The sequence below is a fragment of the Haemorhous mexicanus genome, chromosome 19, assembly GCF_027477595.1.
Source record: "Haemorhous mexicanus isolate bHaeMex1 chromosome 19, bHaeMex1.pri, whole genome shotgun sequence".
Lineage (NCBI taxonomy): Eukaryota > Metazoa > Chordata > Aves > Passeriformes > Fringillidae > Haemorhous > Haemorhous mexicanus.
In genome coordinates this window covers 10431386-10447839 of record NC_082359.1, presented here as the reverse complement: position 1 = coordinate 10447839, position 16454 = coordinate 10431386, and the positions used below count along the sequence as shown (strand labels likewise).

At 43.8% G+C, this 16454-nt stretch overlaps 1 protein-coding gene across 5 annotated transcripts in view; it reads right to left on the bottom strand.

The window, feature by feature from the left end:
* Positions 1 to 16454, bottom strand: part of HECTD4 (HECT domain E3 ubiquitin protein ligase 4) — a 65761-nt gene that overhangs the window by 21586 nt on the left and 27721 nt on the right. For 3 of the 5 annotated variants that reach the window (XM_059863426.1, XM_059863427.1, XM_059863430.1), the window contains 29 exons: positions 15560 to 15758; positions 14522 to 14668; positions 13307 to 13411; positions 12507 to 12670; positions 12169 to 12402; positions 11846 to 12038; positions 11596 to 11700; positions 11424 to 11512; positions 10936 to 11111; positions 10129 to 10264; positions 9841 to 9982; positions 9582 to 9748; positions 8889 to 9035; positions 8422 to 8606; positions 7880 to 8033; positions 7363 to 7643; positions 6761 to 6950; positions 5852 to 5933; positions 5086 to 5288; positions 4761 to 4896; positions 3966 to 4148; positions 3566 to 3736; positions 2976 to 3145; positions 2534 to 2649; positions 1617 to 1720; positions 1239 to 1400; positions 955 to 1103; positions 662 to 741; positions 381 to 544 (listed from right to left, as the gene is read on the bottom strand). In XM_059863426.1, coding sequence (XP_059719409.1) covers positions 381 to 544; positions 662 to 741; positions 955 to 1103; positions 1239 to 1400; positions 1617 to 1720; positions 2534 to 2649; positions 2976 to 3145; positions 3566 to 3736; positions 3966 to 4148; positions 4761 to 4896; positions 5086 to 5288; positions 5852 to 5933; positions 6761 to 6950; positions 7363 to 7643; positions 7880 to 8033; positions 8422 to 8606; positions 8889 to 9035; positions 9582 to 9748; positions 9841 to 9982; positions 10129 to 10264; positions 10936 to 11111; positions 11424 to 11512; positions 11596 to 11700; positions 11846 to 12038; positions 12169 to 12402; positions 12507 to 12670; positions 13307 to 13411; positions 14522 to 14668; positions 15560 to 15758 — 4534 coding nt within the window. The remainder of the gene's footprint in view (positions 1 to 380; positions 545 to 661; positions 742 to 954; positions 1104 to 1238; positions 1401 to 1616; positions 1721 to 2533; positions 2650 to 2975; positions 3146 to 3565; positions 3737 to 3965; positions 4149 to 4760; positions 4897 to 5085; positions 5289 to 5851; positions 5934 to 6760; positions 6951 to 7362; positions 7644 to 7879; positions 8034 to 8421; positions 8607 to 8888; positions 9036 to 9581; positions 9749 to 9840; positions 9983 to 10128; positions 10265 to 10935; positions 11112 to 11423; positions 11513 to 11595; positions 11701 to 11845; positions 12039 to 12168; positions 12403 to 12506; positions 12671 to 13306; positions 13412 to 14521; positions 14669 to 15559; positions 15759 to 16454) is intronic. The other 2 variants (XM_059863428.1, XM_059863429.1) reach the window with 1 other exon arrangement.

Genomic DNA, 16454 nt, shown 5'->3' with positions numbered 1-16454 from the left:
CCCCCCTGCCATCAGGATGCCCAGCTGGCTCTCTGGGAAAGCTTCAAGCTGCTAAAGACACTTTGAACTCGCCTGCTTTCCAGCTTCAAGCTGGGTGCTTTGAATCAAGGCCACTGCTGGCCAGGAATGCTGAGAGAGGAGCTGCTGGCATGGCACAAGGCATCCTGCCAGGCCAGCTGCACACTGCTGTGCTAATGGGCAGGGAAAACCAAAATAATGACACAACACATGCACCTGGGAGGCCTAATGAATACCTCAACCTACCCAAGAAAGGGAAAAACTATCAATTTGCTTTTCTACAGAGCAGGTTCAATATTTTCTATTATGTTTTTAGTATTTCTGAAAGTACATTAAGTGACGTATTTCTGTTACACACTTGCCTTTTTCTGAATGTGGACAACTGGCCACATTCCACCAGACACATCTTCTAGGTAGGGCACAAGTCTCTGTCCACAATATGTAAAATAAACTCTGCCCTTTGCTGGCTGCCCTGGAGGAGGGGGAGTTCCTTCTGTTCTTTCCCATCCAATTCCTGCTACATCACCTGGAGAAAAACACAATCATAAAAAGGATTTAATCAATTTTCTCATCCAGCATTTCCCAGACGTTTAGAGGATTTTCTGATGGAGCAGATAAGGATTTTAGCCATGCTTTCACATACCAGGGGAAAGAGTCACATCCAGTCTGACACTCTTCCACTGCAGCAGGCTGGAGCCATTGTAATGCACTGCTCGCCCATTGCTGAGGGGCAACAAGGACACAGTGAGCCAGAGCAGGATCACCACCCCCCAAAGCTGTGACACTCAAAAGGCAACCCAACCCTCCCGATTTTGCAAAGATATTCCAGTCTATTTCAGCATTCAATTTATAAGTGTGTATTGCCCACTACAGCCTCCTCCCCAGCCTGCTGACAAATGTACTGAACGTGGTTTTTCATGTGCATCTCCAACCTACTTGTGAAAGAGGCAGGTGCCCACTGGGTTTGTCCAAGCCCCATCCCGTTTTTCTGCCTCTGTGGCAAATCCAAAGGAAACTATTGGCCCAGTGTCATCATCTGTGTCTCCATAGGAAACCACTTCAATTTCCCAGTAGAATGATGGTGCCTAGAAACAAAAATAATAGACCATTTCAAAAAGTTATTTACAAAATAGAGCTTAAAGAAGCAATTTTCCTGCTTATCCTTTTCATGCCCTGTTGGATATTCAATGACAAAGTGCTGGAGAGCTGTGAGGTCTCACCTGTACTGGCACTGGGGAGGTGGCATAGATAAAGGTGCCCCGAGGAAGGCCCCCACCTGCACTGGGATCAGCCAGGAAGGTCACAGCAGTGAGGTGTGAGGAGAACATGCAGGCTCTCACCGGGGGGAACACCCTGGATGGGCTCCACGTGATTTCTTTGGGCTGCAGACACAACAGAGGAATTTATTCCACCAAAAACAATTCAAGTCACCCACTCAAATAACCCCACACAGTGTACGAGGGGCACGTTTAATACAACTCCAACAAATCACATCCCAATAGAGAAATTCCCATGAAATATTTCAAGAATGGCCCCAGTTTGGGCAGCAGCAGGGGGTTCTCCCAGGGCAGAGGGCTCAGCACTGTGCCTGTGCTCACCTGTCTCCTGTCTGCTTGCAGGGGAGGAGGAGGGGGCCGAGCACAGTCGCGGTACAACATCCGTAACCTCTCACACTGCATCTCCACAACCACCAGCCTCTCCCCTGCAACAACAACCCACACCAGGCATCAGCCTCCAGCTGCTTCCTCCAGTCCAACAGTGCAATCTTAATTCAGAAATAAATATGGTGTTTGCACTTTGAGGAGGTTTGATCAGCCTCACTTACCTAAACAACGGGATTAAGGGTAAAATGTAACATACAAGTATTTTCTCATGTTTGATTTACATTTGGTTTGCAAAGACACTCTTATGTTGACTAAGATATAAAGTTCATTTTAGTGAGCAAATTTATGGTCCAGCAAAGGCAGGAAAGCAAAAAAAATTATGTCTACTGTCACAAAAATCAGTCCTTGCCCTTTGACACCTAAATCCCTTGGCTCCCACCCTTCACTTCAGCCACTTTTTCTTGGGCATGTTCCTAAAAACTTTCCCCTAAACTAAGATTTCTGCTGGGCCCAGTGCTTATCCCTAAACAAGGAGAGATCAAGGATCAGGAAAATAACAAAGCATTGCAAAAACGAGCAAAAAGGTCATAAAAAGAAAGCATACAAATGATAATGCCAAGGAATGCAGAATAGGATATGCTGGAAGCAAGGAAAGTGAGGAGTGCAGAAGAAAATCAGGACTTGCTTCTTTGATACACAGAATAATCCTGTTCTGGCCTAAATTAATCCCTAATGTTTAGTGATTTAGGCTGATTATTAGCTGCTCTTCCATCAGCAGCTCTACAGCTGTGACAAGACACTGTCCTGTGCCAGTTCCTAAACTCTGGGTAGCTGGAGGAGAAAACACCAAAATGATTTAAAAGCTGCTCTGTTTCTGACTTGAATATGCCAAGAAGGTGTTGGCTACATACCAGGGCTGCACTCCTGGGCCACCAAATTCAGAACTTCTACAGCAGCTGGGCACTGTTGAATGAATTCTTCACAGAATGAGCTGTCTTCCAACAGCTGAGCCATCACCAGGCATGCTCTGAAGAGAAAAACAATACATTTAAAGTGTTACAAAGTGTGTGCTGAATTCAAAGCTGGCTTTACAGTAGTGAATTCAAGGGTGGTTTAAGGGTGATCTTAACCCTGGTTTTAGCTGGACCCTCCCCAAAGGCAGCTCTTCCCTGATTCATAAATGGATTTATTGAAGCATTTGCTCAGTGTGTTGCAGGGACACTCATGAACAACACCCAGACACTTAATGGGAGCAAAGAGGAATTAGTGCAGCCCCTTGCTGCACAGCCCAGAGGAAGGGCACAAGAACTCATGCAATTCCCTGGGATGTTGGTGCACAAAGGCAGGACTCACCTGGTTCTTATTTCAGCAAGGAGCCGGACCACTGCCATTACTGGGGTTGAGCCATCTCCTGTTGCAGGAAGTGAGGTGTGAATAGAGAGACTTCCCTCCTGAGGGAGCAACATGGACTGGACTGCCTGTACTACCTTCTCAGTAATGGACAGTTTATGAAGAGGCAATGCCTGATGGTGGGGGGGCACGGTAAAAAGTTAAATTCAAGTAGTTAGTTTCTAAGAAATGAGGGTGTTTTATTACCTGGAGTTAATTCTTATATTTTACTATCACAAAACCAGCACCAAACACCAATAAAAGAAAAATAAACCAACCCCAAACCAAGCCAGAAATTAACAAAAAAACCCTCCCACCCAGTATGCAACAGAATATCCTTAAGCACAAAAGATGAATATTTATGTTACTTGAATGAGAACTCAAACATATTGTTAATATATGCTTAAAAAAATAAGGCAAACATTACAAATCATTGATAAGCAAAGATGAAACACTTTTTTTAACGTGCTGTAGATTAATAGTCAGTATGCTGTGACAGAAATAAAGCAAGAATCGAGATTATACTGAATATTGGATGTTTAAAACTCCCATACCTCAGATCTTGGAACACAGAGCCTAGATAATGGAATAGTTAAAGTGTCTGATGCCTGGGAGGTCTTTCTAGTGTCTATAGTGGTGGGAGGGAATTTGACCGTGGCTATACCTTCTTGCTCATTAATAGATGCCACAACTCCAATGCTTCCTGCTATTCCTTTGCCTAAAACCTACAACCAAAGAAGAGCTGCATGAGATTGAAGGTGTTACAACGAGGAATCAGTGTCTGACATCACACACCAACTGCACACACAAGCACAGGGGGGTGTTTTAGGAAAAAAGCTCCACAAGCTGCTGTTCCACAAGCACATCCTGCTGCCGAGGATCCCAGTGCAGGGAAAACCTCAGGAGAGCAGCAATTCTCATCTAAGATATCAAATATGAACAGTGCTGAATTACCTGAACTTCAGAACCTATTTTAATTGTCTCCTTAAAGCCACCCAGAGCACACAGGGCAGCCACTGCCTGCCGAGCAATCCTTTGAAGTTTAGCCAGTTTCCTTCCACTGCTACTCCCATTCTCCAAAATGCTCTCTGCATATTTCCCAAGCTGTGGAATGTACATCAGAGCCCGAGACAGAACCTGAAGACAGAAGCAAAAATACCAGGGAACAACTTCAAAGCACAATTCCAACCAAAACCAATGCCCCAAGCCTCCAGCCCACACAGTCTCAGAAGAATTATTTTTGTTCTTGAAGAGAATTATGTAACTCAGAATATTCCAAGTTCTCTGAAGTGTGAGCACCATCAAAGCCATGACCATTCCCTGGTAACTTTTAGGATAAAATACAATCTTGGCAAAAGTTTTTGCTGAGGATTTCACCTTGGGAATAGATTAGGTGCTGCAGAATTCAGAGGAACATAAAATCAACGTGTTTTGTTCCAGCCAACACTTTGTACCCTCAGAGGCCACAGCCGAGAGAACAGCCAAGGCAAAATAACCTGCCACAGGCAAGGGAACTCCCCAACAAACAGCACTGTTAACCCCTGAAAAGAATGACAGCATATTATCTAATGATGGGTAAATTTTGAGTGTTTGTCCCACCCTGAGACAGCTGAGAAAGGGCTGGGTCTGTCCAGCTCCACACCCTGTGTTTAAATCAGACAGGAGCAGCTCAGGCCTTGCTAATCAACAGATTCTCTAACTACTCAACCCCCAGTGAGGAATGTGCCACTCATGGCTGTGTTTGCTCACTTTTTCAGCAGTTGTTGTCCAGATCTGGGCTGCATTGGACTCTGGGGCCATGAGCAGGCTGTGCAGCAGGGCAATCACCTCTGCTGCCATGCTGTTTGCAACGTGCCCGCTGATGAACGGCCTCACCGGATCCGTCCTGGCCAGGAGACAAAGGCAATTTGACCATTCAGTTCAAAACCACAGAATGAAAAGATGCTTCAGGTGTCAACAAAATATACACAAAAAAAAAAAAAAGAAATAAGAAGTTTATGAACTGCCAGATTATCTTTGAGAGCACTACAAATATTAGTAGAGAGAAAAGCAGAGAGCAGGCTAAGGGATTTACCTGGCGAGCTCTGAATTCCTCTCCCTGCAAATGGAAGTTTGTGCTGTCTTCTTTTTGTCCCCAGTGGACAAGCCACTGGTGCTCTCTGGATTGACAGTCTCTATGGGTGGCCCCACACTCACTATTAGCCCAGATTGTGCCCACTTGGTTGCCTTTCTAAGAGCTGCAGCAGCTTCTTCTGTAATGACTTCGCAGCAGCCACTCTGCAAAGGAAATTGCCATGGAAAGCAAATGTCAGATCTGTTTGGTCACTCTGCTCATGTACAAGTGCTGGGAACACACAAAATCCCCTCCTGGGTGTGTGTTAGTCATAGACAAGCTCTCTCTCTTGCTTTTTATCATCTACAGAGAGATCAGATGTAAATTCACTGCCTTTAACATTCCATTCTTGAATTAACAGTCCAATTTCTTTTATCAAAAAGCCACCGTGAGTATTTCTGGTGCAAAAACTCAAGAACACCCCTGGAAATTGACATGAAATTTTAATTCAAGCGTGTAGCTTAAAATTTGCATTATCAATGTGCATTTAGCACTTGAGGAAAGAGAATATCAAAGGGGCTTAAACCTAACCTACAGTGGCTGGAGGATGCATCAGCTTAAATTCTTTTTCATCATTTACCCCTGTATTTAATCTGTATTTACAGAGGTAAATGATGAATAAAACAACATTTAACAAAGGGGTCTTAACATCAGTAAAACCCAAGAATTCTGCCTGGTTACCAGTTTTTAGGATGTTGAGCAATTCTTTAGTTATTTCTCCTCTTACTTTTGTCATGTCCCGATCCATCTTCACCACCTTCTCCATGTTGGCTCCAGTTCCCAGTCGGAATGGGCGACCTTCTGAGCTACTGTTGGAGGGGAAACAAACCACAGGAGCTTTGTTCTGACTGCTGGAAATCACAGCTGAGCTACACAGTCCAATACCATATATTATGGCTGGTTTGAAATCATCTGAAGCCACCTTTGCAGCTGAATGCTCAACAGCAAGAGATATATGAGGCAGTTAAGGACATACCCCATTTACAGAGGGAATTTAATCCTATTGAATGCAGTTATTCAAAGCAATTTAACCCTTCCCCCCTCAGGAAGAAGCCTCATGAAATGGTTTTTATTGATCACAAATGCCCAGGGCTCCAAGTTCACCTTTCACTTGTACCTTTTAGTGTAAGTTTTAGAGTATGGGTTCAGAACCAGCTCAGGGAGAGGGGGAAGATGGAACAAATAGCACAAAATGCAGGAGGTGACAGCATTGGCATTCAGTGATCCCAACATCCAGGTGGGTGCTGAGAATACTAAAGAATCTTTAATAGCAAATTATTGTCCAGCTTATGCATTATTAAAGCAGTGCTTTTAAAGCCATTTTGCCTTGACAGTTCTATTTGTTAGCCCTACCCAGCCTGTCACAACATAAACAAGATAAATGATATTCCATCAGAAACACTGAGTCTAAGTAGCTAATTTCTCATGAGATTGTTTTCAGACAGATGAAGACGTTCCCCTGTTCCTTTGCATTATCTTATGGTTCTGCCAGTAAACACAAGACATTGGGCAGACACTTTGCTTTTCCATTTATTCTTATATCTAGGATGTATTTTTCTGCAGCACTGGAAAAAAGGAGAAGATACAGGGAATTGGCAAAATTGTTTCTAATTCCAATCCAGTGAGCTGAGATTACCTTAGTAAAGGCTGAAGGACTTCATGGGAGGACTGATCTTCTCTTTTATGGATAAAAATAGAGAGTTTACCATCCACTGCCTCGCTTTCTTCTCCAGGATCTTTATCCCCTTTTATGGAATTTTTAGGGCTGGCTTTTGCCAAGGTAGTATCTGGCTCAGAGGCAGTTGGAGAAAGGACTGTCTGGCAGCCTTGAAGCAGAAAGGAAAAAAGAAAACAAAGAAACACAACCATGAATTTTCTTACCCTTGGAACTAATGCTGACACATCTGGGATGTGTCTGAAATATCACTGAGACACCCACTTTGGTCCGAGGCCAGGGAAATTAGGAGGCAGATGGAAAGGCACAGGAATATCCTGCTCTCAGAAATACCTCCCACTACTTGAGCTCTCTGTCAATACAAAAGCTCCTGGCACAGGGAGCCCAGAGAAGCTGTGGCTGCCCCTGGATCCCTGGAAGTGCCCAAGGTCAGGCTGGACGGGGTTTGGAGCAACCTGGGATAGTGGAAGGGGGTGGGACTGGATGGGCTTTAAGGTCCCTTTCATTCCAAGATTCCATGGAACACGAGTCCCTTGGGCACAACCCCCAACAGCTGCTGGTACCTGGCACGACATAATCTGCCAGCTTTGCCAGCAGCAGGGAGGCAATCTTGGAGGCTGGGTCACTGGGATCATCCTGCTCGCTGTTCAGAGAGGGCACTGAGTAACTCCAGGGAGGCAACTCCACATTTCCACAGTCCTCAACACTCATGAGAGGCAGAGCAGCACGACACAGCTGCAGGATTATAAGCACCAGCTTTGGAGAAGGACGCTGATCCAAGAGAAGGGACAGAAGCTTGGACACACAGGCTGGCTGGCTCAGGATGGCTTTACCTATGTGACTCCTGAAAGGGAAAAGAATCTTGAAATTAAAAACAAATTCATTTATTATTTACAAGATGTATTAAAAGCAATTTCAGTGTCTGACAAAACATCTTTAGCAATTCTTCCATAACTTGACAGCACTGATTAAACACTAATATTAAGGGTCAGTTTTAGAATGGTTTAAAAAAATCCACAAAAGATCCTGCATAGGCTTTGATACACAAGAAGAAAATATTCCAGAGGAAAGGCCTGGTACCTTGAGAGGTCATTCAGAAGGCTGAGGACATCCTGCAGTGCATCATTCCCTGCAGCCTGGTTGCCACAGCACTCAGTGGCTCTGGCCAGGTGGTTGGTGAGGAGGCTGGAGACCTGCCTGGCCAGCCCAGAGTGAACAGCATCTGTGGAACCCCCTTTGGAAGGGATGGAAGAATACACAGCTGTAATCAACAAAAATCAATGTACACACCACAAAAATAACCCCTGATACATCCACCATTAGCCAACAGCCACGTGTAGGTTTAAGTGTTTCATGGGTGAATTCTACCACAGGAAAAATGCCAAATGATCATTTAATCTCCAGGTTCTCTGATTATGTTTAGACAGAAACAAGTGGCAAAACCTGAAATTATTTCCATGGGGAGGAAAAAAGGCAGAATTAAAAAACAAGAAGAAGAAAATCTACTGAATTGTGTATTAACTTCTTAGGAATCCACAGAATCCATTCACCCAAGTCATGGTGAATGACTGCCCTCAGAGAGTTGTAACACACACAGCAGAAGCTATTTCCAGTGCTCCTACCTTCTTCCTTTTCCCACTCCACACAGCGGTTGGCCAGCACCTGGAAGGCAGCCCAGGCCATGGTGGCCACCTTCTGTTTCTTGGTCTGTTTTTCATTTGAGCTGGACTCTGTCTGGCTGCTCAGGCTGCAGAGCCGGTCCATGAGCTGCACCAGCCCACTACGGACCAGACACTTCTCCTCACTCCTGCAGGGGAAATTCAGGTGGAATTAACTTCTCCATCACAATGGCAATCCAGAACTTGCTGTTAGCTCAGTAATTAATTAGTTCACTTGGCAGAAATACGGTTCTGCCTCTCCCTTGTCCTCCCCAGATGGAATTGTGAGGGAATTTCACTGGATGTTCTCAGATGCTCCCCATGATGAGTAAAGAGGATGTATTTATACTACTTAACACTTCTCCTTAAAGCAGAGCCTACTAAGGCCAGGTGTGGATGTCCCCCCATCCCTTCCCCAAGCCCTTGCCCACCTTGTGTAGGGAATGGTGCACAAGAGGCCAATGCTGTTGGCACAGGCGATGGGGTACCGAGCACACAGGGACACCACCGACGTCATCGTCTCTCCAAAAGCCTCCTGGACCTGCTCCACCATCCCACCACACGTCAGCTCCTCAATCCTGTTGGGGGTTAGAGATTGGGAATGGAAGGCTTCAATTCACAGACTTCCAAATGTAGCTTTAAGAAAATAATAATCACTGTGTGTTAAGAATTACTCAAGAGAAACTTAGAAGGTAAACTGCAAGTCACTCATTTTTCATATGAATCATGTGAACAAGAGAGTGTGGTATTTACAGCCCAGACATGATTAAATCTCACTACAAACAAAATACAAAACATTTACTACATTTAGATGAAGTATCAGCTAAATCTACCACTAATACCTAATTACCATCAATTTAGAATTAAATCTAGAGAGGGACACCCTCTATACACGTCTGGGTACATGTCAGCCCAGTACGAAAGGAAAGTTCATCTACTGATATATAAAAGCATTTCTAAGAAGTTTCTGCCTTTTCACCTCACAAGAGTCAAAGTGTTTGCTGCAGCCTTAGCTCTGCCAACTTGTGCCCTCATAGCTACTCACTTCTGGCTTTCCCTTGTGCAAAGCAATTTATTCCCTACCACAGAGACCAAACCACAGAATTCTGGAGAAATGCACCCACCTTGGCCCTCCCTGTAGCACCATTGTCACCGGGCCCACCAGGTGGGTGACGCCCCCGACGCGCACGGCGGCCGTCAGCAGCTCCCTCATGTGCACCAGGGCCTGTTTCCTGGTGTTGCCACGTCTCCAGCGGGTCTGGGCAGCCAGCAGGAAGCTGCTGCTGGACACCTGCGAGGTTTGGGAGGGGATTTTTGTTAGACACAAACAAGGCACCTCCTGGTTTTGAGCAAGCTGGAATTTGAAATGAAGTAACAACGTACAGCTTGGTCGGGGTTTGTCCCGATGAAGGCAAAGAGCTGTCCCAGCAGGACACTGTAGGTGGGTTTGTCCCTGCTGTCCTCAATGGCCAGGGACTGCAGCAGGGTGAAGGAGCTGCTCCTGTGGCTGGTGACGTGCCGGCGCCTGCGAGGGAACCGCGGTGTTACACCTGGCAGCAGAGAGCTGATCCAAGCACCACAAATGCTGCTGTGCTGGCAGTGATAAATTTGATCAAGCTGATCACTGGGACAGCACAGAGGGGTGAAGGGAAGGAATAAACCCTGCTGTACCTCTGGCTGGCCCGGGCAAACTCGATGTCCTCGTTGCCGATCATCTCCAGGTCGGACGGGGCGGACATGCTGCGCAGGAACACGGGCTGGCGCACGGCGTGGGAGATCACCTTGGCCTCAGAGGCTGATTTACAGGCTGAAGTGTTATAAAATAGTAATGAAAAAGGTCATTCCTGGTGCAGGAAAGTATTTACAAACTGGCTTAAAAATCACTGGTGGATATCCCAGTGGAAGCTGAAAGACAGGGTGGGGAAAATCCAGTCTAAGCAAGAATGTGGAACTCAGATCTGAGAATTTTCCCGTTTTCAACCCTGTTGAGAGTTAAAGATTTAGAACTGAAGGCTTCAATTCACAAACTTCCAAATGCAGCTTTAAAAAGTAATAATCAGCACATGTTAAGAATTACTCAAGGGAAATTTAGAAGGACAACTGCAAGTCACTCATGTTTTTATATGAAATATGTAAACAAGAGAAGTGGAAATTAAAGCTCAGACATGATTAAATCTCACTACAAACAAAATACAAATCCAGCTCAGAGGATTTTCCTGTTTTCAGGTATTGTTTCAAATCAGATTTCTTTTGATTTGGTTAAGTATTTTTCCTCAATAAATCAGGAGACTTGAGTTTAAATTCCACCTATTATTATTCAGCTTTTATTTACCATCATCTTGGCAATCAGAAAACAAAGACTTGGCTTTATTTATTGTAACAAAATTAATTTAATTTAAGGAAAATTAGTTTAATTTAAAGCAAAAGAGGTAAGAATAAGAAATAAAAGGTAGAAAATGCTGGCAATGAGAGATATACCTGGAGTCTCTGCAGGGGTCCCAGATATGCTCCTTGTGATCCCAGACTGTGCTGCAATGGTCACATGCAACAACAGCTCTGCTCTGTTCATCAAGCTCTTCACCAAGGTTTTTGTCTTTGCTAAGGGATGAGAGGTCTTCTGGATCAGTGAATTCACCTCTTGGAAAAACTTCTCCCTAGGATTATGAAAGGGAAGTAAAAAAAGCCAAGTCAATGTTTGAATGCTTTCAGAAAGGAAGTGTTACTGAGGGAAAGGTCAGCTAAAGAGGACTTAAGGCATCAGTCTGTTCTGTGCCAGCAAAGGAGAAAGCAGAAAAAATGGAAGAAACAAACAAGTGACTCCTTAGCAAACACAAGGAGTTGTAGGTATTAATATTAATATATTTAGAACAGAAGTTTCTAATAATTCCATCAGATTCTTTTGGAACTCCCTGGAACTCCCCTGGAGCTGCCCCTCCTTTAAGGTGTAAATCTTCACTAATACTGACCTTAATGCCAGGACCACGTTCTCAAGATCACTCCCATCAAAAGAAACTTCCTTCATGGAGCACAGAAGCTCCAGCTCCTTCATCTTGCTCTAAACAAAGGGAAGAAGAAGGATGAGCAGGTTTTGAGGAAGCAGAGTGAGGCACAAGCACCCAGGGCAGTCCCAGGGCTCACCTCGTTGAAGTGATAATCATAAAAAAAGGGGACATTGTTCTCCAGCTTCCCATGCATGGCATCATCCACCTCGTTCTGCCACTTCTGCTCCAGCTCAGCCACACTCTGATAAAGAGACAAAAATCACTTATGATGTAGAAGGGATTTTAAAAGAAGAAATCTGAGTACATTTTGTATTTCTGTGGTGCTAAAATACATCTTTACTCTCAAAACAAGCCTTCTGTTGTTTTAAATTTTTTTTTTTTTTTACCTGCAGCTGTCTCTCCATGGCATTCAGCTTCTTAAAGGTTTCTCCCATAATTTTACAAAGTAAATCATATTCTTCAGCATGTTCCTCCTGATACTGGAAATTTATCAGGGACTGGAGAGCATCAACCAAATTGAGATGTTTAATCACACATGAAACCACCATCTCCTCCATGACTTCTGGCTGGATCACTTCCCTAGGGTTCCCAGGAAAGCCAAACTCATTAATCAGGTGTAAGAGACCAACTTGGACAATTCATATTCATAAATCATCAGATGCTGCATTCACAAAAAAAAAAAAAACAGAGGGAAACAAGGACTCCTTACTTTATACTGGGTCTAAATTGAGGCCGAGCACGTCCAGAAATTTCCCTGAGCTTGATCATGATTCCTGGGGGCAGCCTAATCCTGGGCAGGTCAAAGTAGTGTCCAACAGGAGGCACGAGCACATCAGAGGGATATGTGAACTCCCTGTCCTCCTCTATGGTGAGAGGCAATGGAGAAGGGCTTGGAGTAAGGGCTGGAGATATCACCCCGTTGGCTTCCACCTGCCACTGGCACCTGCAAAAAGGAGTAAAAACCAATGAAAAGGATTTTTTCCCCCTCTCTAATTCCCCCCTTATTGAGAAAGACACAGTCAGATTAAAATTGATTTTTTTTTTTACCTTTGTAAAAGTTTAGATCTTAAGAGCTCTTGACAGGTTTCTTCATCTTTGGTAATTTCTGGCCCATTGTACAAAATCCTCAGCATGGAACAGGCCAGCACAGAGAGGCCCAGGGCCAGGTCAACCAGGAATGGCAAACCTCCTGACACATCCTCTGAGGATTCCTGCAGCAGGAACAGGGAGAAGTTCAAGCAATCCACCAGGGAGTCCTTTCCAATAGATTCAAGATAGGAGATTTTATATATAATCTTCCAAATGTAAGATACAGCTCGATATCAATCTTAACTCTTAAACAAAAAATGCTTAACAATTATCAGCAACTTATAAGAACAACTCAAGACAAGAAGTAAGGCATTGAAACATTATTTTTCTGAACCAAGAAGGAACAGGTAAAGTTATTCTTGGTTCAGTCACCCCAACTTGTAGTGGGATTCAAGATTCCCTGTGTTTGATCCCAGAATCCCTCCCCTGTCTTCCTCATGGGCTGGAATCATTATTTCCTCAGGACTTCTGATTTTCAGGTTGTTATAAAGAAATCCTGGAGTGGCTTCAGGAGATAGATAAGACATATTTGATAACAACTATCTCCATGAACCCCTAAGTGCAGGGATCTCTGCATCCCAAACTCAGGTTCCTTTCATTGCCAACACCCGATCTGTCTCACTGCCCAAACCAGTCACTGCTGGTTTCCATCTCCAACTGCCAAGCTGGAAGCACATTTCCCTGGAACTGGAATGTGCTGTGGCAGGCAGGAGGCAGTGGAAGCTGAAGCTCTCCCCTGGGATCCTCCCCCTGGATACCTGTGCTCGGACAGTGCAGGCAAAGCCCCACATGGCTTTGTCCGGGGTGTTGTGCTCGCGCCCGCTCCGCATCTCGAAGGAGAAGGTGACTGTGTCTCCTTCCACCTTCACACATCCACGGCAGGAAGGGGGGAAAAAAGAAAACAGATTTAATGGCTGAGGCAGATAAACAGGCTTTTCACACAAGTGGTGATGACTTTTAATGACAGTTATCTGGGGGTTGTTTTTATCTCTAACGAAATATTCTGATTTTTTTTCCTTTTTGTAAATGTGTCTTTTAGTGGAAAACTTAATTTTGCTGCTAGCTGACTACAGAAAAACAAAAAAAAAGCCACCATGGCTGTAAAATCAAAAGCAGAAATTATCAGTGTGTTATTTAGCCTTGATTTTCACTGTTTATCCGCAAGAAACCAGGAAATAATTAACAATTCTCTTCCTGAAGGAAGACAGACAAGCTCTTCAATTGGAAAAATGACAACAAATTAATCAAGGAGCTTGCTAAAAGAACAGCATCAAAACCTATATGTGAAAAATAAACCAAATTCCCTTAATTGTGAACAATTGAGTTCTTGTCTGAAATTGCCTTCCAGTTTATCACCTCTTGATTTCTTTCCACAAGGTGTTTCTGTCATGTAAATAAGCCCAGTTTTCCGAGTGGGACAATGCAGCAGCACAAATAAATATTAAATAAAAATAAAAACACGCTGCAGAGAGTGTGAGGGGACACACTGCCAAAGCACTGAAATGCTGAGGTTTCAAGAAGTTTGAGAGATTCTTCTTAGCTTTACTGCCAAAAGCACCAATGAAATTTTAAAATCCAACAGAAGTGGTTGGATTTTATTTGTTACACTTGCCACTTGATGTATTTGGGGGTTATTTTCCAAAAAATTGACTTTAAGAGAATCTGCCTAGAACTTCTCCTAGGAGGGTGTACTTAGGAGAAGAGCAATGCCATTAGAGACTGCAGGACTCAAACATCTCCATCAGGAATTCCAGAAAGACACAAAACAAACTCCAAGGGAAGCATCACACGGAACACAGAGCTGAGTTTAAAGTTCTCCCCCAAGGACACAACAGTTCACTGAGCAGGGATCTCATCATGGATAACTGTACACTTAAAAGCTTGGAATGCATAGCTATGAGGGTAAAATGGGCTGGGCATGGTTTCCAAAGGGAATTTTCTATGGGAGAGAGAGGTGCATGGGAATACTGTACCTTCACTAAGTCCTTGGGCCACCCCGTTCCTAAGACACTACGGCTGCCATATCCCAGTGTATTGCCTCCATACTCAGCAACCTTCCTACTGTTTGTGCTAGGACCAGCATAGATCACCAACTTCAAAACATAAAATACACTGTTAGACTGTAAGAGAAAAACAAGAAAACCTAATAATAATAATAATACTTAGCACTTCCACCGCGCCTTCGACTCTCGAAGCGCTCCACGCACGTGAACCGATCCTCACAGGCTCGGTGAGGGCAGCAGGGTTAAGTATTATTATCCCCATTTTACAGATGGGGAAACTGAGGCACACAGGGAATGCAGGGGCTTGGTCCCTGCTCACACAGCAGGGCTGGGAGCAGAGCAGGAGCAATCCTGACTGCCAGCCCTGAGGCAGAGAACAAACTCCTTCCCTAGCAGTGAGGGGCTGATCCTGCTCCCAGCAAAGCCAAAGTTTTGTCAGTGACTCTGGTGGGATCAGGGTTTTTTGGGGGAGTTCAATATCAATGTCACCCATTACTAATTAAAGATACTCCCATTAGTTATTTATGAGCATCAGGACTTGCTCTATGCCAAAGAATAAACACCAGCACTCAGCAAGCAGCACAAGCAGCCCTCTGATAATACAAAGTGGATAAGTGCTATTGGTTGTTTTCTTAAAATTAAAATATTTGTTCCTATTGACCCAGGTAAACAAGTTCTTTATTATCAGGGAAAAAGGAACCTCTCCAGCTCCACCCAGTTTAAACCAACTGTGCTGATCAAAGGAGGCAGCTGGATTAAAATTTAGGAAATAAGGAAAACTGAACATGAGTAAAAATGAGAAAAGTCAAACTTGGACAGTCTGAGCCAGCCTGAGATAATTTTCTTAAAAAAAACCAGAACTGACAGAATTTCTGAGAGGAAAAACCAACCCAAACCATCCCTCAATCCCCCAATCCCTGGAGCCTCCCACACTTGTCCCATGGCAGAGCTCCCACATTTTTGAGGGAATTCCCTCACTGCAGAGGTGCTGAGCTGGCCCTTGCTTACCTTGTCATAATCATACTGGGAGGAGCATCTGTTGTCAAATCTAAGATACAAACAGCGGGCTCCTGGAATGTGGACAGTCTCCTTAAATTTATAGTTATCCCTGACAGGATGCACTGTCTCCACAGTCTTGCCAGCAGCCCAGGGAGCAGGGATCTTCAAACCAGTCAGGAATCCTGGCTCCTCCTTCTCTTCCAGCATCCTGAAATTAGAGTGAGAAATTTGGCCTAAAATACAGCACAGAGATTTCTGTCATTCAATAAAGTACTTAAAAATCACCTCTCACACAGAGACAAGGAAGTGACTCCTGGTTTTAGGCATGACTGTATTGAGGGAATTCATGTATTACATATATTATTATCATTATTCATATATTACATATACTCTTATTCACAAAAAATCCCATTATCATGAATTCTTTAGTATTGCAAATTCTCCAATGCTGCAAATAAGCATTTTTATTTGATTTTAGTTGTCTGTTTCTGTTCCTAAGCAGGAGCTGGAAAACCTTGAGCTGAGACACAGCATTTAAAGGCAGGAGTTAAAAATGTTATTTCTCTGTAAATTAAACCATTTAATAGCTTTGCAATGGTTTTAATTCTGTATCTCATGCTGCCAGAGCAATTTACATTTTCTCCTGATGGTCCTCCCTAGCCTAATTTATTGAGAGAGAAACATTTAGATTTAATTTCTAATGCTTGAGACGAGGAAAAAAAACAGAACAAACCATACTCTGTGTAAACAACCTGAAGTTATTAATAGTTTAATTCTATATACAGAACAAAATTTGGAACTAACTGCCTTTTGCAAAAGCTTATATAAAACTGAGAAAGCCTTAGAAATCATTCCAGCACACCTTTAAACATTAATTCAAATTAAAACCTGCTGCTTTATCCCA